The 24746-nt window shown below is 40.1% G+C and overlaps 1 protein-coding gene across 2 annotated transcripts in view; it reads right to left on the minus strand.

Moving 5' to 3' along the window:
- The window catches only part of UGP2 (UDP-glucose pyrophosphorylase 2), a 42688-nt gene that overhangs the window by 17260 nt on the left and 682 nt on the right, over nt 1-24746 (minus strand). The window contains exons 1-3 of one of the 2 annotated variants that reach the window (XM_045008368.1): nt 23961-24344; nt 15309-15436; nt 13450-13557 (exon numbers count right to left, since the gene is read on the minus strand). In XM_045008368.1, the coding sequence (XP_044864303.1) occupies nt 13450-13557; nt 15309-15436; nt 23961-23976 (252 nt within the window). In that variant the 5' untranslated portion in view covers nt 23977-24344. Of the gene's footprint in view, nt 1-13449; nt 13558-15308; nt 15437-23960; nt 24345-24746 lie in introns of those variants that run through there. The other variant, XM_045008369.1, reaches the window with a different exon arrangement.

Consider the following 24746-nt stretch of genomic DNA (forward strand, 5'->3'; position numbering starts at 1 on the left):
CACAACAATCAAATTGATTGTTTCAGTTGTCTTTACCAGGAGATTGCAAATAAAACCACAAGCTGACAAGTTTGAGTGTTCAATTAAAACAAGCCTTTACATCTATGCCAGAGTGTACATCCTGATTTGTATTACTATAATCCGAGATTTCAGGCACTTAAATTAATGACCTCTGTAAACTACAGTAAAATCCTGAGACTATCCATTTAACCAGAAGAACAAACCTATCTCTGTATTATCAGTCCTATAACAGGTTTAAACAAATCTAATAGTGTCTTTTTTACACCATCGTCTAGAAAAGATTTATGGCAAGTTTGGTATAGTTTAAAAAAAAACAAACCCAAAGACAGTGATTTATGTATCCACTGAACCTAAGAAGTACATACTAAGTACTCTGGAAGGTCTAGTAGCATCCTGGATTTTTGTGCATAATTGTGTGATTAGTAATAGAAGAAAGTCAGTAGGTGGAAAAGGGAGTAAACATGCAACGAAAGTGATAGGTAAGCTTTCTAAAAAGAATGTGTGTGCATATCCCCAGTGGTTTTAAGAATACTATCATGTAATCCAAGATTCAATTTCCATAGCATCAAATAAAATCCGACACATTAGCCCCGATGCTTCCCTCCCTTTAAGCATGGCAAAGGGAGTGGATGCAGGCTTAAAACAGCACTAATTCCCCTCTAGGGCTTCTACTCTTACTTCTCACTTCCCTCCCGAGAAATGGAAGAGGAGGAGGATGGGAACATACAAACAACATTCAGCCAATTGCAGCTTGGCTTCTAAGAGTGGCATGTGCCACAGAGGGGGAGACTGGAGACTTTATATAAGTGGGGTCTTCAGAAAGCAGCCCTCCTCACCCAGCAAGATTTTGGAGAACTCTGAGAAATTCAAGTTCCTAAATGACTTCTCCCATAGGTGTGGGGCAAACTCATTTTAAACACACACAATCCTAGACTGTCACCATGTGATACAGAGGTTACAGCAAAGATTCAAATGTTGGTAATCTGGAATTTATCCTGAGTTCCAATCCAGCTCAGCTATGAGCACCAACATAGAGTGCTGGGGGAATCCAAAGCAAGTAAAAGGTCACTAGAACGTGCCTCAGCCAGCCTAGTATAATAGCATCAATATCAAGTCTCCATGAAAGAGACAGCTCGAACAACTGTAAAAATAAAAAGGGCCTTTTCATATTGCCCATACAAGTACTTTATGTAACAGTACAGTTCTTCATTAACAGGAATCAGAGCTGAAAGTAAGCCGGTATGGTCCAGTACAGCGTACCGGCAAGAGCTGGTTCGCCATGCCGGACTGGACCGGCTTCCCGGGCGGTGATTTAAAAGGCCCGGGGCTCCTGCCACTGTGGGGAGCCCCGGGCCCTTTCAATCACCGCCAGAGCTCCAGCTGCCGGGCTCGGGTGGGGATTTAAAGGGCCCGGAGCTCCAGCTGCTGCGGGAAGCCCCAGGCCCTTTAAAGCACCGCCGTTGGAGCTCCGGCAGTGGGGCTCAGGCAGCGCTTTAAAGGGCCCGGGGCTCCCCACAGTGGCAGTGGCCCTGGGCCCTTTAAATCCTCACCCGAGCCCAGCAGCCAGACTCGGGCGGGGATTTAAAAGGCCCGAGGCTACTGCCACTGTTTGGCACCCCGGCCCCTTTAAATCACCGCCAGAGCTCCTGCAGCGGGGCTCGGGCAGTGCTTTAAAGAGCCCGGAGCCCCAGTGCCATTAAATGCCTCTTCCGGTTGAGGTCATGCCCCCACTCAGGACTCTGGCGTACCGGTAAGTCCTTTCAGTTACTTTCACCCCTGACAGGAATGTAACTGGCAATACCTAGGGTTATTCAACTAAATTTACGACAGTAGAGGCTTTCAAATTCTGTAGAGTTGTTGTTTTTTTTATAGCCTAGGAAGAGAACCTCATTTATTCCAGGAAGAGAGGTGCAGAGAATTAAGAGACTGATAATAGAAGTCCAAGTTCTTTTAAAAAAATAATTTTAAAAAAGAGCTACAGCCAGCTCACTGTAACGTATGTGGTAAAAGACAGCATTTTAAGCCAGCACCAATCAAAGCTAAACTCAGCGACTCAGGGAATGAATGATGGGGAAAGAACAGTTATACATAGTCGTGTTGCATTATTTTATGTTTATATTTAAATAGACTCACACACACTCTTTATGTGGAGCAGTATAAGGCATTCTTGGTGGCAATGCTATCCGAGTCAAGCAGCAGGAGAATTTTTGTAGATTTTGAGAGCCATAGAATTTTACCCAGTAACTCCTGCATCAAGCCCATGGCTTTGGGTCAAGTTAGAGGAGAGAGTTTGAATGCCAAACATGGTTACTCGGTTACTGCAGTTACATTTCAAAGGAAAAGAGAACTTGGATGCTTTAGAACAGGGTGGGCAATAATTTTCACAGGGGGGCCACTCCATGAATTTTGGTAAGTTGTCACAGGCAGCACGTTTCTACTATATTAATGGAGGTGCGGGGTCTGGGAGGGAGTTTGGATGCCGGAGGAAGCACCAGGCTGGTACAGAGTGTTGGGGTGCAGGAGAGGGTGAGGGGTGTGGGCTCTGGGAAGGAATTTGGTGCAGGAGGGGGCTCCGGGCTGGGGCAGGGGATTGGGGGGCAGGGTCTCGGAATGAGTTGGGGTGTAGGAGGAGGTTCTGACCTGGCGCAGGGGGTTGGGGTGCAAGATGCAGGCTCTGGCTGGAAGGCACTTACCACAAGTGGCTCCCGGCCAATGGCACGCAGCAGGGCTCAGACAGGCTGCCTGCATTCTGTGGCCCCACGCCACTCCCGGAAGCAGCTGCGGCCGGCTGCTGCTGGTAAGTCTCTGCATGCCCCTTGGGGGGAGGGGCACAGTGGGTCTCCATGCACTGCCTGCACCCACAAACACTGCCTCCGCGGGCCATATTTTGCCCACCTCTGCATTAGAATGAGCTTCAAAGAAAACTGCCATCTAGCCATCCTGGTCAAATGAAAGAATCACAACAAATGATCCATTTGTTGGGAGGGAAAGGACATAAACAAGTCCATGAACTCTAAAATATTAGAAACTGTAATAATGCACAGTTTTCACAAGTCAAGCAACCAAGCTTTCATAAACATTTGACCACAGGCATTATCATACTGTATCAGACCAGTGGTTCATCTACTCCAGTGTCCTTTCTATAACAGTGACCAGTATTAGATGCTTCACAGCAGGTTTGAAACAAAATGCATATAAGCCTGGCGTAAGACAAGTTTCACAAAACAAACCAGCACAATTAAAAATCCCCTACATCTTTTCCCCCCTTGCACACTTTCAAGTATAACTGGTTATTCAAGAAACCAGACTCTTCTCCCCAGCACACTCCTCACAGCTAGATCCTCCCATATGGGGACAAATTACCAGCCAAAAGCAGTAAGGACACAGGTGGTGTGGGGGGAATGAACAGAAACGCCTTGCTCCCCTTCCCCAGAACATATTCCACACGGAGTGGCAAAGTCCAGAGACTGCCATCCCTTTGCAGTCACCCAGCATATAACAATGACGAGCATATTAGCGTTATCCCTTACAAAAAATCTCCACCTCCTCCAGAGGAAAAGGTTCAAAGCCAGCTGAAGACAGGGCCTCAGTACAGTCTGTGGTATTAGCCCAGTCCCTGCCCTTACCCCACAAAAGATAGCGAAGCATGTGCTTGAGTGACACCTGAGAGTGCTCGGCACTCCCTCTGCAGTCTTTTTAATGCTATCCCCCCCTGCATGGAAGAATGCTATCCCTTCCCTTGCCAGAGGGTGATTATTTGGAAACTGCACAATTTGAAACTAACAGAAGTTCCAATCACTTTTGCAGAAAGGATGAGTTGGCTACAGCTATCAAAGCTCAGCACCAGAACACCCCACATTTGGGAGCAAACCACAAGGGTTGGCCAGAAAGTAGTTGCATGGCATGGAGAAGGTCTCTTCTGTTGAGCAGATAATGGCCAAAGCTAGAGAAACCCCACCAATATGTTTGGACTTTATAAAGAGTGCATGTGCAGGGAAAGCCTTTAGCAATATTATCCGGGAGCTAGGTGGCATAAATAAGATCCTTGCAAGGGTCTTTTTATGAGCAGGTTTTCAAAACATTAACATGCCAAACCATGGACAGAACGAGATCTTTATCCCTGATGGCAGTCCCTCTGTGCTATTTCAAATGCACATCCGTTCAGGAATACCATCTGTTCATAGCAAATTTATTCTGCCCATAGTTCATCTATTCTGCTATATTTTCAAGAGGAAGCACACAGAATAAATGGAAGAGGCAGGACTCAGGATACGGTAACTTCACTGCACACAGGATGTATCTGAATAAACTACAAATGGGAGGGAAGGTTGCAAGTATGGATTTGTCAAAAAAACATGAGTGACTTATACAGCATAAGAGGGCATTTATATAGGAAAGTGGAAAGACTGATGAGAGGGCAGCTACCTGACTCTGAATGTGTGTTTAGGAAACAGCAAGCCAGCATCTGCTTTCTGCAATTTCTATCTAAATGACTTGTCAAAAATGCTGCATCCTTTAGATCATTTCACTCAGCTCTTATACGCAGCACTGTCCTATTACCCACCCATGAGCATGCTAAATGCTTCACTGAAATGCATAGGAAATCAATTCCTGCTCTAAGGAGCTTACATTATAAACATTGGATATGACAGACAAGTGAAGACAGACACATATTGAGAAACAGAAGGGACAAGGAAGGACATGATTTACAGAAATAAGATTAGCGTTACTGATTTTAGACATATATACTTCTTGGCAATGCAGGAGTTGTGTGTGGAGGGTTAAGCTACATTTATTTTTTGGAGGCAATGCTGATGTGCATTTTTTAGGAGCGATGTGAATGAGGTGAAGCTCGGAGTTTGACTGATAGATTTTACAAGTTTGTTCCAAGTGTAAAGGGCAATGTGGATGAAGGCACAGAGATATCTGTGGGAGACAAAGGGAGCACTGAGACTGCATCACAGGCAGAGTGGAGAGGAACACAGCATCCATGTTGGTCAATGTGTACACAAGACATTGAGAGCATTTTTAAAAAAATAGGGTTAATAATGTGTTAATGATTCAACTCTATAGGACTGCTTGAGTAATAGCACAAGATGGATACAATCGACTATCTTGTCCTCAACTCTGGGAAACAAACTACTTGCTAGTGGGTAGGAGTTGTTGATATTGGTTCTTTCCCTTCGTAACTTAATTTACGGAGATGAATCCGAGTAGCAGGCAAGTTGAAGTATCTTTTTGATATTCAGACATGCCCTTATCAAAATCCATGCATCACAAGCCCCTCCCATGCCTGAATCATGCAGGCTGCTCCCCTCACACCCCAGGTGACCTCACCATATCAACATACCACCTGAGGACTCCGTTACCGCAATTCCCTCCCAGCAGATTTTCCAGCAGGCCTTTTCAATCACTTGCAATTTATGCAGAATGAAGTGCCAGGCTTACTCAAGTAGGATTAAGTTGCATCCTTCTCTCCATCCCTCCCTCCCATGTTCTTTACTTTGGCTTTCTAAAAAGGGCCAGACTAACATTACGTTGATCCTCTTCTTCCTTAAGGCTCCAAATAGGAATAGGTCCTAGCTGTAAAACTGGAGCCTTCTGACAGAAGTTTAGGGGGAACATTTTTTTTTATTCATTTCATCTAAAATTGGGGACCTTTATTGTCAAGGCCCCTAGGGTGTTAATTTTTCCCCGAACTGGTATTTGTTTCATCCCTGACCTCCATATTTTTCAAGCCTCCTCATCCCTGGGAGATTATAAAACTATCATCATCCCGTTTGATTTATAAACAAGTTTAATGATTGCTATAGTATATTTTTATAATGTACTGTTATGGAATGTTCCAGACATGTTGGCAGAGGGAACCAAAACTCCTGGGCAACAAATGACTTGCCCTGGCTAGACAGCACATGGAAGCTGAATTAGAAATTCTCCTCCTGTTGAGCTCAGATAGGCCATTAAGCAGAAGCTCTCATTGAAACATCATTTTTACAGAGCTGGTGAGCTTTGTAAGCTTCCTTGCTGTCATGGCTCTACTCCTTCTGGAAATTTCAAAACACATCCAAGTAGCAGGAGAAATTAAACCACCACAAAGGCATATGACATTTGAATTGTTTACAGGCTTTTAAGTCATTTAAAAACTCATGCACTCAAGTTTTCCAGCTCTGCACATCTTGAAGTCCATCAAATATGGGTCAAAATTATAAATGCCAGAGTTCTCATAGGTTTAAAAAAAGACCACATACCAAATTGATTCAACAATAATCAAAGGCACCAGTTCTCATGAGGGATACTATAATAATCCATATTTGGAGTTTTGAGGTCAAAAGTGTTTGAGATACAATATTCCGAAGTCAAAAGTCAGGAATTTTCAAGAAACTGACGTTTGAAAAAAAATCAGAAACTGTCATAACTAATGCTTTGTCAGATTTCCAACAAAATTCCCAAAAAGACAGCCTCTGGCATAATATCCTCTACATTAGCAGCTTTGGCAAAATCTGGGGGATGGAGTTTGTGTGTTAAAATACAAGTTGGACACAACAGAAAGTTAGTCACAACTTTAATTATGGCAAGACTGAAAGAAAGGAGATCCATGAAAAAGTTGAGAGCATAACAGTGCTAAAGACACACATACAGATTTCTCCACAAGTAAACCTTACTAATGAAGAACTAACTCAGTGTTCAAGTCTGTATCCTGAGGCCTTTGTAAAATTATATCTTCATCCCTACTTATGAGTTACTAATGTTCCACTGCTTAGATCAACTTCTGAGAGAACAGAATTATCAATATTTATCTAACAAATGCCCTAGTCATGCTCACTAGCACAGAACATCACTATAGAAGTGATATTCAGTAGAAATGTGTTTTATATGAGCAGCTTTCATTCTCTGTACATCTAAAAGTGCTTTAGAAAAAAGTAATGGGTTAAACGTTGATAGTGTACCAAGAGGTGAGGCAAACCGAGAACAGCTCTCAGCCTTGGACAGCAGAACTGTAACTTGAAAGTCAGGGTGCAGAATTTATTCCCTGTATCTTTTTGAAAGTGCTGAGAGATTTAGATTCCACTTAGCCCGTCACATATCAACACAAGAAATCTCTGTGATCCATTTTATCCCAAGGATGGCGACTATCACATAGCATTGTTAGCACCTAATGTTAGCACTGGATGACTCCACCTAATGTTAGCACTGGATGACTCCAAGTTTTCATAGATTCCAAGGCCAGAAGGAACTATTATGATAATCTAGTCTAGCCTGTGTTCTACAGGAGGTCATAGAACAACCCTAAGATATTTCCTTGGGCAGATCTTTTAGAAAAACATCCAATACTGATTTTAAAGTTCTCAGTGATGGAGAATCCACCATAACCCTTGGTAAGTTGTTGCAATGATTAATTTACCCTTGTTTAAAAAATTAGGCCTTATTTCCAGTCATCTGAACTCACCTTCCCAACACTGGATCACATTATACCTTTTTCTCTGTTAGATTGAAGAGCCCGTTCTTGATATTTGTTCCCCGTGTAGTTATTTATATACTGTAATCAAGTCACCCCTTAACCTTCTCTTTGTTAAACTAAATAGACTGAGCTCCTTGAATTTATCACTATATGGTAGATTTTCTAATTCTTTGATCATTCTCATGGCTCTTCTCTGAACCCTCTCCAATGTATCGACATTCTTCTTGAACTGTGGGCACCAGAACTGGACACAGTATTCCAGCAGCAGTTGCAACTGTGCCAAATACAGAGGTAAAATAATCTCTCTATTCCTACCCAAGATTCCCTGTTTATGCAACCAAGGATTGCATTTGCACTTTTGACCACAGCATTACACTGGGAGCTCATCTTCAGCTGTTATCCACCAGGACTCTTTTTCAGAATCACTGCTTCCCCCATCCTGTAAGTACGGCATACACTGTGTTCCTAGATTTATACATTTAGCCATATTAAAACATATATTGTTTGCTTGCATCTAGATCTCTCTGTATCAGTAATCTGTCCTCTTCATCATTTACTGCTTCCCCCAATGCGTGTGTCATCTCCCAACTTTATCAGTAATAATTTTATGTTTTCTTCCAGGTCATTGATAAAAATATTAAATAGCATAGTCGAAACACACCCATTCGGTGGTGGTACTCCATTCACAATTACGTTTGGAGACTTATCAGTTAGCCAGATTTTAATTAATTTAATGTGCGCAATGTTAATTTTATATCATTCTAGTTTTTTAATCAATGTCATGTGGTACCAACTAAAATGCCTTACAGAAGTCTAAGTCTGTTACATCAACATTATTGCCTTTATCAACAAAACTTGTAATCTTATAAAAAAAGATATCAAGTTAGTTTGACAAGATCTATTTTCTATAAACCCATGTTAATTGGCATTAATTATATTACCCTCCTTTAATTCTTTATTAATCGAGTCCCATATCAGCCACTCCATTATCTTGCTCAGGATTGCTGTCAGACCGACAGTTCTTTAACTACTCAGTCGTCCCATATATCCTCTTTATATATTGGCACAACATTTACCGGTACTTTCTTTCAGTCTTCAGGAACTTCCTGGTGACTTATTGAAGAAAAAAAAATCATTAACTGTCCAGTGAGCTCCTGAACCAGCTCTTTGAAAACTCTTGGATGCAAGTTTTCTAGACCTGCAGACTTGAAAATATCTAACTTTAGTAGCTGCTGTTTAACATCTTCCTAATGTACTTGTGGAATGGAGATAGTTGTTCCCTCTCTCCAAACACAGAACAGAAATGTATTGATAATTCTACTATTTCTATCTAGTAATGGACCAATACCATAATTAGGATCCTTTTTGTTCCTTATATACTTAAACTCTGTATTGTCCTTAACTCTGCTGGCCATAGATATCTCATGTCCCTTTGCTTCCCTTATCAATTTTCTACAATTCTCAGCTTCTGGTTTACATTCATTACTCTCTACTTCCCCCTCCTTCTATTTGTTTATTTTTATAGCAGCCTTCATTTGCACTCTAAGTCACATTGGTGTTTTAATCAATATGGCTTTCTTTCTCGATTGTGGCTTTTTTGGCATCCAGTAAAGTGTTCTTAAATATGAATAATTATAAATTGTTTATCTGATTAAATTCTTCCTCCTAGTTGATTTAGCTCATAGTTGTTTCCACCTTTGTGAAATTGGCCATATTAAAGCACGACATACATATAACTGGTCTGGACTTTATTCTGTTTGCACATTAAAAATGTGATAAGGTCACAACCACTTGTACTTAAGTTACTATAAATTTTTAGTTGCGTTCAGTTCCTCTTTCTTGGTCAAGAGAAGGTGTAATGTATAATTCCTCTGTGTTGGATATAACACTTTTTTTTAGTTAGGAAACTGTCATCTAGAATATTTAGAAATTTCAAGGATGTTTTAGTACCAGAAACATAAAACATAGATTCTAGGACTGGAAGGGACCTCAAGAGGTCATCGAGTCCAGTCCCCTGCCCTCATGGCAAGACCAAATACTGTCTAGACCATCCCTGATAGACATTTATCTAACTTACACTTACATATCCCCAGAGATGGAGATTCCACAACCTCCCTAGGCAATTTATTCCACTGTTTAACCACACTGACAGTTAGGAACTTTTTCCTAATGTTCAACCTAAACCTCCCTTGCTGCAGTTTAAGCCCATTGCTTCTTGTTCTATCCTTAGAGGCTAAGGTGAACAAGTTTTCTCCCTCCTCCTTATGACACCCTTTTAGATACCTGAAAACTGCTACCATGTCCCCCCTCTCATCCAGCATAGATCACTTAAATTGAAGTCCCCCAGAATCATGTACCTTTTTTTCCCTTCACATTGTAAATAGGTGAGTAAGGAGCCAATCACCCTGTTCCCTATTGTGATTTGGTGGTCTGACCTCCACTAACACATCTTGTGCTTTATCTGTTAGGACATTGATCCATAAGCATTCAAGATCATTTTCTTCCAAGTTATGCCACCTTTGACAGAGAGCCACTCCCCCCTCCTGTTGCCCACCCAATCCTTCCTAAACAGATTACCATTGATTTTAACATTCCAATCACGGAAACTATCCCACCAGGTTTCAATAACAACAACTAGATCAAATTTATGCTCACAGATGAGCAATTCCAATTCTTCTTGTTTGTTACCCAGGCTCCTAGCATTGGCACATAAATTATTTAATTGCCTCTCTTCATGTCCTCCGGTTCCTTAATTTTGTTCTCAATATCTTGTTTTTGCGCTGAGAGCTCTTATCTTCCCTTTGTTTACTGTCCCCTTTTGTTATTACTTTAATGCCCCCCTATTACTACAACTTTAATTTGGGACTTGGACACATTACTTAAGGGACAAAGCCATGAGTGTCAGCACTCCAGCCATAAAGATATCAGATCTCAGCAATCGTTCTTTGGACAAACTTAGAGTTCAACTTTACACACAGTGTTAATGTGCATTTATGATTAGAATATTGTCAACTGATAATGTAGATGCAGGTAACTGTCATACTGCAGAATAGTTTGAGAATAATTTTAAAGGAACTATGTTATGCAGCACCATAGATATTCAATATGTAAAAGCTGTTGCAACAAAGGAGAGCTTAAGCAATTGGGTTTTGAGCCTTTAGTACCAAACTTAAGGCAAGATACTTTTATACACACAATTTTTAAAAGATTTTTCCCTTGGATACAAATAGAAAATTAATTTCAAGGGGTAACATGAGGCAGATTTACCATCATTCATATGCAAGAAAAATTATTGGAATGAAGCTATAAGCTTCATGCAAGTTCCAAATGAACCTTGTGGAGAAAATAAAGCTGTTTATTGGAGCAATAAGGTACAATTATTATACCATAACACCAGAGATAAATTTATTTAAGTAAGAATAATTACGTAGTAGTAGGAACAGGGAGGAGGGTGTCACCCCCTAACTTGTTTATTACCTCAATGGTATTTGTAAAGTAGTGCAGTTTGATTCTGAGTTCATGGTAGGTAATGGGATAAAAATCTATGTTTTTGAGCAAGGCACATGAATAACTTAAGTGGCATGATGATGCAGAGCTATGGAACGATACAATTAAAAAAAAAAGTGATCATAGGTCACATGAACAGGCTGTATGGCTGAAGGAAGTTTAGGCTCCAGGCGAAGAACCAGAGAAGCAGAAGACAGGTGAAATACTCATTTCCCCCCCTAATATAGCCCTTCTTTCAGCCACGAGCTAAAATGACCCTTTTACTTATGCTTTGAGAACAGACACTGAAATTTATATCATAGCCCTCCAACTACTAAATATCAATCAGCAATGACTAAGATACTGCTGAATTGACATTTTATTTTATAACTGGCTCCAGAAGTCACACTAAACCCAAACTGAAGAATAATCATACTGATATTGGCCTCTGCACTGTGTAAAGCTATTTTTATACAGGATAGTTATCTGGTACATGGGGCAATACTGGAGGCACATTTTCCTCCCACCAGGGAGACTTCACACAAAGTAGGACAGAGTCTCATAGACTTTAAGGCCAGAAGGGACCATTGAGATCATCTAGTCCAGGGGTGGCCAACCTGAGCCTGAGAAGGAGCCAGAATTTACCGATGTACATTGCCACAGAGCCACAGTAATACATCAGCAGCCCCCTATCAGCACCCCCTCCCCACCCTCGCTCCCAGCACCTCCAACCCAGCAGCAGCCCTGATGATCAGTACCTCCCACTCCGTCCCCACATCTCCCGATCACCTGTTTCATGGTGTGCAGAAGGCTCGGGGTGGGGGAGGGGGGAGCGAGGGCATGGCAGGCTCAGGGGAGGGGTCGGGAAGGAGTGGAGTAGGGGCAGGGCCTACGGTAGAGCCAGGGGTTGAGTAGTGAGCATCTCCCGCACATTGGAAAGTTGGCACCTGTAGCTCCAGCCCCGGAGTCAGTGCCTATACAAGGAGCTGCATATTAACTTCTGAAGAGCTGCATTGACTCCGGAGCCACAGGTTGGCCACCCCGATCTAGTCTGACCCCCTCCATACTGCAGGCCACAGAACCTCATCCACCCACTCACTCCTGTAATAGACTCATAGCCTCTGTCTGAGTTACTGAAGTCCTCATATCATGAAAATAATTGTAAAGTTAAGATGACTAGATTTGGAAGAAATGTAGGGCTTGTCTACACTTAAAATAATATAGCAACGCAGCTGCACTGCTGTAGCACTTCAGTGAAGACACTACCTATGCCAACGGGAGACGTTCTCCCACTGCCATAGGTACTCTAGCTCCCTGAGAGGCAGTAGCTAAGTTGACAGGAGAATTCTCCCATTGCCCTAGTGCCACCTGTACTGGGGTTAGGTCCGTTTAACTGTGCCCCTTAGGGGCACGGATTTTTCAGACCCCTGAGCAATGTAGTTATACTGACCCAATGTCCTAACAGACCTTAGACTCACTACAAGACTTCATCATCTTTCAACAACACTTTGGAGAGCAGCATCAGCATCTATTCTGAAGGCAGCTGAACATTCTATTCTGCAGCATGCTTTTCAGTTGCAAAGTGGATCTTTAATTCAATCACTGCTGACACATAGCATAGGGGCAAACAATGCCAGTCAACTCATGAAGATACTAACATCTCATGACTCCAATTCAGTTTTAATATACCAGTTTACTCTTCTGGGAGAGCAAAAATTCTCACACTCATAACTAAAGGTTAGATGTGTAAACAGCCAAGAAAGAGCCTAGGGCCATAGATTAATTAAAAACAAGGTTTGGTTCAGTGAACAATGCTTACCTTTATAGAAACACTTGTGGGAAAATCTACTGGTTTTTTTGTTGCACCCTCTCACTTCAAAAGTTATTTTTTTCCACACTTGATACAATACTGCAGGGAAATTGTGCTCTTTAAACAACATTAACTGTATTCCTAATTCCTTGATTTTATATAAACTATTGTAAAGCAGAAAAAAGTTTTGAGCTATAAAATCCAGGCCACTTACTATGCATCTCTTTCAAAATATTTAGTAAAAACTGATTGTCAGAGTCAATTTCATCTGGGATTTGCAACATGTTTTCATTTGGGGATGGTGTGGGATGGAGACTCTAGATGTCCTACATACTCCCAACACCACAAATTACCTTTCATTGCAAAGCATCAGATTAAACAGCAAAGTTATACTTATTACAATTTTTTTTAAGCAATGGACCAGTTAACAGAATAATACTAGGAGAGAACTTATGTACATATGTTAAGGAGGACCGGATATTCATGAATACGTACAATATAGACCCATGTTTTAGTTCTCTCTGCAATAAAGATTTATTTAAATTGTTATTCCACTTTATCTTAAACAAACACGGCAATTATGTGCTTTGTATCGTTGACAATATATTTCAATGCAAGCAGTGATTACTAATTTTAAGATCCTATTGGCTGTTGTCATTTTATTGCAACTTACAGAATCTTCTGGAGGTCTCTGAATCTTCCCCCAGTCCACGGAAGGTCCCTTTTCTTGCAAGAATCTGTGGAATAGCTTCTTAAACCCTTCAAGGTCTTTTTTAGTGTGCTACAAGAGGGAGGGTGCGGATGAGTTTTAGAAATAATGGTATTTTGTGTTTACATATGTTTATCACAAAAGCATTTTACAAACCTGATGTACAATCTGTTCATAAGAATCATTCACCCAACATTTAAATGCAGCCAACTTTGGGGTGAAACAAAGCAACACTGCGTAACACCTTCGGACAGGAAGCACAGAACACATTATCCAGTTGAAACTACAGGGAGAATTTAGGTGGGAAAAAAATGGCCAAAGTTTTCAAACCAAAGTGTCTGTAGTGCAGGTCCTAAATACACCTCTACCTCGATATAACGCTGTCCTCGGGAGCCAAAAAATCTTACCGCGTTATAGGTGAAACCGTGTTATATCAAACTTGCTTTGATCCACTGGAGTGCACAGCACCGCCCCGCCCAAAGCACTGCTTTACCGCGTTATATCCGAATTCGTGTTATATCGGGTCGCCTTATCTCGAGGTAGAGGTGTAAGTACTAAATCTCACTAAGTTAATGGAGCCGAGGACCTGCAGCTCCCACCAAAAAAAATCAGGACACTTGTTTGAAAATGCTGGCAAATACCTAATTACCTAAATTAAGTTTGGCCAGGACCTCAAGGTATAATGTTCCTATTTCTTTGAGTATGTAGGATCTTTAATAACCAGAAATGGTGAAAAGTTCAGTAATAACTCAGAGGCAAGACTGCAACCCTCCGCATTACCAGCATCACTTCCTTCAATAACAAGTTTTCCTTGGAATTCTCTCCTCCACATAGGGTCCAGGCCTAACCCTACTCTTCTCAAGATTACACAGAATCACAGCACATTCTAAAAGTAGGGATTATATTAGTCTGACTACACAACTGCAGTCATATACCAAGCATATTGTCCTTTACCCAGAAGATCCATTAAAAAAAAAAACGTTGAGATGGAAAGACTACAAAGTCTTCCTCACAAATTTCAGATAATAGACAACTTTGTGTGTATCTTGCCACAATTTTCAGTTTAAAATTGTTAGAACAGTCACTGAATAAAAAAGATCTTCACCTTGACTACTTTGTCATATTTCAACAGTTTGACTGTTTGTTACTCTACTTCTGTTCTCTTCTCAAATTGGCTCAGTTTTTTAAACAAATCAGAGTAATTTTCGTGATAACGCACTTCCAAGCACCATGAGAAGTGATTAAATTCTCTAAACTAAGTTAACATTTTATGTTCTTGGATATGTTTCTGTGTACTATTATAAACATATATGTATTTTTATAATTTCAGTTTCAATTTGATTGGGGAGGGAAAATATTACAGCTTGAACACATCTTTTCAAATTCTTCATATTCTTTTGATTGAAATTTAAGTTTTACATACAGTATGGAACCACTAGCAAGTTAGACTATTGGTTAGTCTATGTATTGTATGATTTAAAAAATTTAACAGAGAGGATCAGTCTCATTTTCGTGTTTGTTGGAGACATGCTTTCTCAAACTGTGGAGCAGGAGAGGGGGAAAAGTTTGGAGAAACAGGTTTTATTAGTGAATGTTTCCAGCTAACAATTCAATAATTCATTAGCTTGGTGGCCAAAAGCCTTGAGTACTAGTCCTCCACATTCAACCCTTAAACTAAGCATAATCTCTCTTCCCCTTCCTCCTATTTTGTACCATCTCTTCCCTATTATGTATTTTTGCCAGTCTCTCTCTCCACAAAATTCATTTAAACAAGAGAAGTTATATAGAGGCATTTTTAGAGTAACATCTTTTGTAGTCCTTACCTCAAGCTCATTCTGAGGTGCAGTTGCAAGTATTTTGTCAAGTTCAACTCTCATTGAATATTCCAGTTCTTGTCGAATGACTTCTTGAAACTGGGACGTGCCAGCTTGAGACATTGCTTTTCTATAATCTTTTTTAAAAAGATAAGAAAGAAGTTGACGTGTGGGAAAAATCATGCCCTCACTAAACTCCAAGCAGCTTGCATCTAAAAGCAGCAATGCTGTAGGCATCTTAAAAAAAAAAAAAAAAAAAAAAAAAAAAACCCACACACACACACACAACATATAATCCAGACTTGTTTTGTTGTTATATTAGTGTACCCAGAAAAATACACGTTGCCCATCAAAAATCTCTTATTTATAAATACAAAGTAGTTTGGAGGAGAATAAAAGGCATGAAAAACAAGAATAAGTTCAAGAAATAAAATGATGGAAGACCCACAATCTAGATACAAATTTCTGTGAAGGGAAACTTGGATTCAGTCAACTGCATCACGATATTGTACTAGAATAGCAAAGAAAATATAATGATAATGCTCTTCAGCAATACATGTTTGTTTTCCACAGTGTGCATTTTATAAAGACTAACTTGTCTGACCAAAAATAAAAAATATGTTGTAGTAATCTAGACAGTGAATTTTCAGGCTGTCATCAATCAGTTCCAGGTATATGTCTACATAAACTGTCTTTTCATACTGTAATATGTTACTAAGTAACCTAAAGAAATAGTTTGCTTATCACTTCAGCATGCACTTTGCTGCTGAAAGCTGATCATTACTCATATTTACAGAGATAAATAAATGATCAATAAAGTCTGCAAATATTGATCTATAGTATGCCAAAGGGAAATCAGAAAATAGTTACTGCCACTCCCCCCCCCCCCTTCACAGTTACCAAAGCAAGCGAGTAGACATGATTGTAATCTCAGAAGAGTTTGCTTAATTTAATTTCTGCTGATTCCCTTAAGCAATCACTTCTCTGTAACAGAGAAAAAACTATTGCCAAATAAAACTGGGATTTAGAAACATCCTCAACAGTTGTTAAAGGAGGAATAGGAAAAAAATGTTTCAAATGAAGTGAGTTGTATTACAAAGATTATTCAAAGGAAACTGTGCTTAAAAGAAAAGTTTATATAGAGTAGTCATTAAATTCAAATAATATTTCACTGAAATATTTTTGTAATAATGCAAGAGGCACATTTGTTTTAATAGTGAAATTGTTTATACAAATCAAAACTGTGTCAGAATTCAATGACTGTGTAATTACTGCTTGGAATCTCACAGTAGCCATTTTCCTGACTGCACTGTCTTGCAGGTAGGAAAAAAGAGTGCTGCAATGCACATACTGTAGTGCAACATGGGGGAAAGGTAAGTCCAGGACACCTGCTACAATTCCTAATCACTAAAAACAAATGTTTAATTTTACAGAAAAAGAATAAACTTTTAGAACCTATTAACTACATTTTCCCTTTTTAATAATTTTCAAATGCACATGCAGCTCTTCTTTTAAGAGAAATTCTGGTATTTATTCCTACAATAAAAGAATTGTCTACCAGTTTACTACTTTTTTAAAAACAACTGAAAGTGCTACTTTTTCATTCACAGTTTGAATTGATGTAGGTTCCCTTACAGAAGCTTAAGCAGCATCTCAAGATGCAAAACACTTTGTAAGTGTTTATAATCTTTGATACATGTTGTAACATATGTCTCCAAATTCAGCAACAACTTTAGGGCCCCAATCGGTACAAATAAGGATCCCTTATTTCACATCAGAAGAAACAGTGCAATTACCAAATTACCCAAGACAGAGTACTGTTGTTGTGAAATACTAAAAAAGCAAGTTAACTTATCCAACCTGCATTTATGTTGGAAAACCTTGTTAATTCCCATTGCATGGGAGACCCATTGCAAGTCACTGAGTATTATGACTTTGCACATAAGAGAATAAAACATATTTTGTGACTGATTTATTTGTGATAATACTTCTAATCAGTGTTTTGAAATATATTACTAAAATGTAATTACTTTTACAGAATGAGACCTCACTAAAGTACTAGCCTATTAAATTTTTTGCTGAAAATTTGTGCATGTGCGACCTATGAAATGTGGAAATTAGGCTGTGTAGTCAGGATTCTGCTTTCTTCATTCCAACTCTAAGCATCCAAAATCACTGACCTTGAAGGCCTTGCCTTCATACAATCATTTTTTAAAAAATCATATTTAAATCCTAATATAGATGACACAGATTGTAGTTTTAGCATGTTAGCTGGTCAAGGTTAACCCCAGGCTTTACTCAAGCAGCAAATAAGTGTCAAAATTACAACTTGTCCAGGCCACACTAGAATTTTAATATGTGGTAGTGTTTTGGGGTGGGGCTGGAAGGCAGAAGGGGTAAGTGCACACAGTCCAAAATTATTATACTTTTAAACAAAAAAGTTATGGAAGTGGAAAAGTTATTTTTAAAATTTAGCCTATTAATAGTCTTGTCAAAATGGAAAAAAAGGCCACAGCACATTATTTGTTGAAAAGACAAATACATGTAGGTCCAAAACTGGTTCCAACTTAAGTTAAACAAGTCTGGTAAGAAATTACAAGTGAAACTGCAAGGACACCTAAAGAGTGCAGAGTTATAAGAGAAATAGTTGTGTGAATTTCAGCTCCATTCCATTAACATCAAGCTATAAATGAAAGCTGAGATTTTTATCAACAAGCGGCAGGCCTTTTTAAAGCAGTGTATATATATTTAATACAGCATCAACAAGATGATTTTTCTTTATTTGATGCATAGAGATGTATAAGTGCACATGCTTAAGGGAAATATGTAATTATTCATTCAGATGAAGACTGGCCTTTATTTTGGACTACAAATGTGCTTAAATACTTTGCTGAATAAAATCCATAACCCTATATTTTCTGCCAAATGGTCTTTAAAAGTTTATTACCTTGTGTTATTTAATCAAAAATAATGGAATTATCAGAAGAATGTTGTTTAAATGTACAGAATATGACAATAAAATAAAAGAAAGCCTGGGGGAGGGATAGCTCAGTGGTTTGAGCATTAGCCTGCTAAACCCAGGGTTGTGAGTTCAATCCTTGAGGGGGCAATTTGGGGATTGGTCCTGCTTTGAGCAGGGGGTTGGACTAGATGACTTCCTGAGGTCCCTTCCAACCCTAATAATCTATGTTCTACTGTTTTAAGTATTTAATTGCAAGCCACAAGATTTCTCCCATTGTTTCTAAATCCTATTAGGCTCTTAAACTTCCTTAGTGTGAGCAGGAGAATGTCATAATTTCCTATGCCTCTAAGACCTTCCCACAAGGAGAATTACATTCATGTGTCTGCAGCACCACTGCCCAAAGCAGAGTGAAATAAGCACACTGCTTGTCAGTTTCACGTTGCTGCTCATGCTAGAGAACTGGTGGGTGGGAAGGAGGGAGACCTACTGTTGCTAATTGCTACCATATTTCATGATCTTGTCTTTTTGTTCTGTTTGTACAGCACCTAGCACCAGGGAGTCCTCATCCATGACTAGGGCTCCTAAGAGCTACTGCAATACAAATAAATAATCCATTTTCTTTGGCATATAACTAACTTCTATAAAGCTAGAGCCCTAATCATGCAAACACATGCAAGGGTTATTCCTGTGATTCAAGTTACTCACCTACCTATGCGTCAATCCTGCAAGCATATGGACAAATCTAATCCAACACTAAACCAAAGCAATTGTTAAATTTACCTGCCAAGGCTCATGGCTACTCCCCCATATTGATAACAATGACAGGAAAAAATAATTTTACTTGCTGATCTAAACACAGGTTTCAGAGTGGTAGCTGTATTAGTCTGTATCAGCAAAAACAATGAGTCCTTGTGGCACCTTAGAGACTAACACATTTATTTGGGCATAAACTTTCGTGGGCTAGAACCCACTTCATCAGATGCATGGAGTGGACAGGACAGGCCCAACAAAGAAAGCAACAGAACGTCACTAGCCATCACCTACAGCCCCCAACTAAAACCTCTCTAGCACATCATCAAGGATCTACTGCCTATCCTGAATGACGATCTCTCACAGACCTTGGGAGACAGGCAGTCCTCGCTTACAGACAGCCCCCCCAACCTGAAGCAAATACTCACCAGCAACTACACACCAGACAACAAAAACACTAACCCAGGAACCAATCCCTGCAACAAACCCCACTGCCAACTCTGTTCGCATATCTATTCAACGGACACCATCATAGGATCTAATCACATCAGCCACACCATCAGGGGCTCGTTCACCTGCACATCTACCAATGTGATTTATGCCATCATGTGCCAGCAATGACCCTCTGACATGTACATTGGCCAAACCGGACAATCTCTATGCAAAAGAATAAATGGACACAAATCAGACATCAAGAACTATAACATTTAAAAAACAGAAGGAAAACACGTCAATCTCCCTGGACATTCAATAACAGACTTCAAAGAGACAATTCTTCAACAAAAACACTTTAAAAACAGACTCCAACAAGAAACTGCAGAACTGGAATTAATTTGCAAACTGGACACCATCAAATTAGGCCTGAATAAAGACTGGAAGTGGCTGGGTCACTACAAAAACTAATTTCCCCCTGCTGATACTCACACCTTCTTGTCAACTGTTTGAAATGGGCCACCTTAATTACACTGGCCCCATCAGTACTATAAAAGTGATTTTTCCTGCCTTGGTATTCACCCCTTCTTGTCAACTGATGAAAATAGCCAACTTCCACCTTACCTGAATTGTCTCGTTAGCACTAACCCCCCACTTGGTAAGGCAACTCTCATCTTTTCATGTGCTGTGTATTTATACCTGCCAACTGTATTTTCTACTCCATGCATCTGATGAAGTGGGTTTTAGCCCACAAACACTTATGCCCAAATGTGTTAGTCTCTAAGGTGCCACAAGGACTCCTCATTGTTTTATCTAAACACAGCTAGTAGCCACAGATAAATAAATTTTTTCAGGACTATAATGAAAGGTAATAACCATGGCTGCATAAAATGAGATTGCACACAAAAGCATCTGATAATTGCAAAAGCAATTTATCAAGACTACATTGTCAAATGTCCCAATTACATATAAATAACAGACAAAAATAATTCTTGTCTTCCAAGTTATCTGCAGCTACTCCACACTTCAGTGGGCATGCTGTGTTTAAACAGTTGTCTGAGGTCAGACTGGGGTGAGATTAAAAAGCGAATGACTGTTCACAGGAGTGCTCAATGTAGAAAATGAGTGGTGCAGTACGAAAGTGTCACAAAAAGAGTTTGGCGTTTCAGAGAAAATTAAGTTTTGAAGGTTAACTGGCTGAGATCTTATTTTATTAAAATTCTTTAGTTATGATACAGCACAAAGCTCACCCCCAAATACCTCTGCCTGCATGAGGCGCCTTTTATCGTGTAAATTAGTAAAAGTGGTTGAAAGCGGAGAGTCACAACTCAAGGCGCATTTTATCCCTAATTCCTAGTATAGCTTTATCTTTGTTGTCTCATTTGTGATTCTTTTCAACAACCCCCAAATATATCTACTGCATGTACTGACAGTTATTTTAACTGCCAGGAAACCTACAAATAATGTAATTTATTCATTGACACTTGCCTAAACCTTAGTGATAAATTAGGCAAAAATAGTAACAATAGGTTTTATTACCCTGCCAAAAATCAGAATAAAGACACACACTCATTTAGGAAATAGTTTGGACTAAAATTCCAGTCCAATCTCAACACTAACTACTCTTTACATTGGAAAGCCGTCACTAGTGCCAGTTTGTTTAGTTTTTAAGGTTCACAATTCAGCCAAAAGAGAATGTTTACAATAGCTTGGAACTTGGTATACAATGTCCCAGGAGGAAACCATGGTTCAAGAAACTTGTTGTGGCTAATATCTACTTTTAAGAATCTTTTAAATCCATTTGGTGTTATTAATTTAGATGATTGCTTGTGCACAGTATGCATAGTGAAGGCTGTCCATCAGGGTGGATTTGATTTAAATCTCTAGTCAGGAAGACTCAATTTAATCAACGATTTCTACATAAAAGTGCATTCTTGTTGGTTGTTATAACCTTAATACATATTATTCACAACTCAGAGATAGCCTGCTGCCATTATAGGTTTTCCCTTCTAGTGAGAGAATGGTATGGTAGATCTCAAATCAATGAAGGCTACACTCAGAAAGACCTCAAGACTCCTGGAATACGCTGCTCAAAGAGTTTCACTTTTGTTTCTATTGCCTGTCCCTCCCTTCTCACATTTATCTCCAGACTTCTTCTCCTTGTCCAGATCTATTCCACCCCCAACAATCTTCTATTCATTGAACTTTTTGAAACTTTGCACTTTTAGAGAGGTAAGGGACTGTCTCTGTGTACACAAATTTGCAGAGGGACAATAGGGTTGAGGTCTGTTATTTCTCACATTTTTGCAGTTAACAAGCACGTTATCTCTGGAGACAAAAATCCACAGTTTGAGAACTGCAAAACTAAGCATCTCTGATGGTATCTTCTAGACTTAGCACTGAATCCCATTGGGTAGATAGAAAGATTAACCTAAATAATCTATACAGAAGCCCCTGGAACCCCATAAAATTGGGTCCCTAATCCATGAACTATTGGAACTCATTTACAAAACTTCTCTTAAACATTACATAAATATATTGTCTCATACTATAGAATTAGATTTATAATCCCTATTCCATGATGAGATATCTTTGAGCTATAATGTATCTTAATTAAAACTATAATAATAAATAATAATAATAATTGGAGATATATCTATCTCCTAGAACTGGAAGGGACCTCAAAAGATCATCAACTCCAGCCCCCTGCCTTCACTAGCAGGACCAAGTCCCGGTTTTTTGCCCCAGATCCCTAAGTGGCCTCCTCAAGGATTGAACTCACAATCCTGGGTTTAGCAGGCCAATGCTCAAACCACTGAGCTATCTTTAGATAGGTTTTTTCCTCAAAAAGCATTTTATCAAAAAATGTGGTTTAAATAAAAAAAATTCTCATTTTTTTTTTAAATCATTGATTTTTATCCACTCTGCTGTCCATGTGAATTAAGTAAAGAACAGCTAAACCTCAAAAGCGCTATCAGGAGTTCAGGGCACTCTGTATCTCACAGGATGAGACTTTAGTAATGTGCATTCTCCAATATACTAACGTAATTTGTATTAGTTCATTCCATCAAGCCTTCCATATCCACCCACTCCTCACAACCATCTTCTTTTTTATATTGCTAAAAATAAGGTGTGTTTTAAGGATGTAAGCGGACATTCCACCCATTATATGAATTATGAAGCCATTCTGCTCAGGCTAATACTCTACGTGCACAAGCTAAGAAGCAGTTTTCCTATTAACATATAGCCAGTTTAGATTTTAAGGTTAGACATAAATGGATTTCTAAGCCTAGTGATGATATTATCATAGTGAAAAATCTCATTTGACATTAGCAGTGTAGACTAAATTTCCTAGTGTTTTAATATCGATTTAAATGGCAGAAAAAAATGTAAATACTCTGTCAAATTCTAGGCAAATAGTTTGTGAAACCTGTTTATAGCCTTAGATGTTTCTAAAGTTGTCATTTTCATAAATGATACCACTTTTCTGCAAGATGGCCACCTCCAGCAGTAGCCTGAGAAATGTCAACTGTAATTTTAAAAAGAGAGACATTTTGCAGTATATTAATGGTGAAAAGTGACTTATCTCAGTAATTCTGAGACTGCCGACTTGAGGAAAATGGCTGTAGGTTTCCCCCTTTAATTCATCACATTCTGCTTAGAAGTCACAGGGTGACTGCAAACAGTAGATCTATTTACATAGGAAGTGTTCTGCAATGCCGAGGCACACATGCAGAGTTAACAAGACTTGTTTTCAAAGCCAAACTCAGTCTTCTCTACTACACATTTATACATACATCCAGAAGACAGGCTTATCACTACTACTACCCTTACTATAGGGAGGGTTATTTTGTTGACAGGCACGAATTTGCTATGTACATAAAGCACAAACCTTCGATTTGTTTTTATTTTAAAAAATCTTCTTAAGAATCAGTTCAAAGGAGGAAAAAATGCAACAGCAATGCGAAGTAATTTCGCCTCCTAAAGTGACCTCTCCTGGTCTAGTCCCTTGTTTCGCAATAAATTAATCTGAAACTCTGACCACGTATACGCACAGAGCGAGGAGACGGCCAGAGCCTACCCGAACCTCCCAAAGAGGCGAACAGACATACAAGCTCAATGCCCTCCCCTCCTTAAATAAATGAAGGGGAGACATTTGAGCATTGCGATACTCCTCCGCGGAGCCCAGATCTCGTCTGTTATTCACTACAGATACAGCGGCAGCTGCCTCAACCCGGTTTGACTGTCGCTGCAGTAAAACGGAAAAGAAACATACACAGATAAGTGAGTCCAGCCAGGACAGAATGGCAGGCCCCTATCGTCAAATTTCGCAATCAAATCAACACCACCGCCACCACCACCAAAATCTTGCAAAGGGTAACTCTGCAACAGATCAAACTGACGCGTCCAAGCCCCCACCAACTATGCTGCCAGGACTACAGGGAGCTGTTGAAAAAATAAATCAGCCAACATGCAGAGCTGAAGCCGCTCAGAAAAATAAAAGCACACCCACTTACCTTGTGCAAGTGACATTTTCCCGTTCTTTAATAATATAAATATTGTCCTTTTATAAATAGAGAATTTACCAAAATTACACTATAAACGCCAGGCGAGGCAATTTTTCCCTTGTCGCCCCCCTGTGTAGTAGAAGACGTTTCCCTGTCTGGTTTAGTCAACCAGTTATATAGTATCAATAATTTAAAAAGGTATTTAATCACTCCCTTGGGGGAAGAAAAATCCCACCAGAGAAGCCGCCCACGCACACAAAAAGAAAAATAATAAAGGAACTGGGGAAAAATTTTCCTCCGCTCGGTTCCTCCCAGCTCCTTCCTACACTTGTCCCCTGAAATATATGGCTCTGAGTCTTGGACAAACTGGTTAAAGGTAAACGCACGAGAATGTAAATTTCATCAATGAGAGAGGCGGATCTAAAGCCTCTTCGCTTCACCACCCCGCCCCTCCCGCCCCCCGAGGGCAGGACTGCAGCAGGAATGGGGCGGCCCCTGGCTCAGGCTGTCGCTTTCCTCCCTCTGGGAACTCACTACAGCCGCCTTGGGTTCCCCGGGAACCCCCCCAGCAAACAGCGGCAGCTGCTTCTGCTCCTGATTCCGCCGAGGAGCCCGCCCAGGTTAGCGGGAAGGCTCCTGCCATTGACTGGCCGCATTCCCCGCCTGTCCCCACACCCCGATCTGCTGCTGTGCGGGGCCCCTCCCCAGCGCATGGCTTCGGTGACAGCGGGGCGCGCGGGCCCTTCCCTTTACCCTGAAGGACCGGGGGGGGGGGGTGTCACGTATCTCACTTGC

This window comes from Mauremys mutica, chromosome 3 (assembly GCF_020497125.1).
Source record: "Mauremys mutica isolate MM-2020 ecotype Southern chromosome 3, ASM2049712v1, whole genome shotgun sequence".
Lineage (NCBI taxonomy): Eukaryota > Metazoa > Chordata > Testudines > Geoemydidae > Mauremys > Mauremys mutica.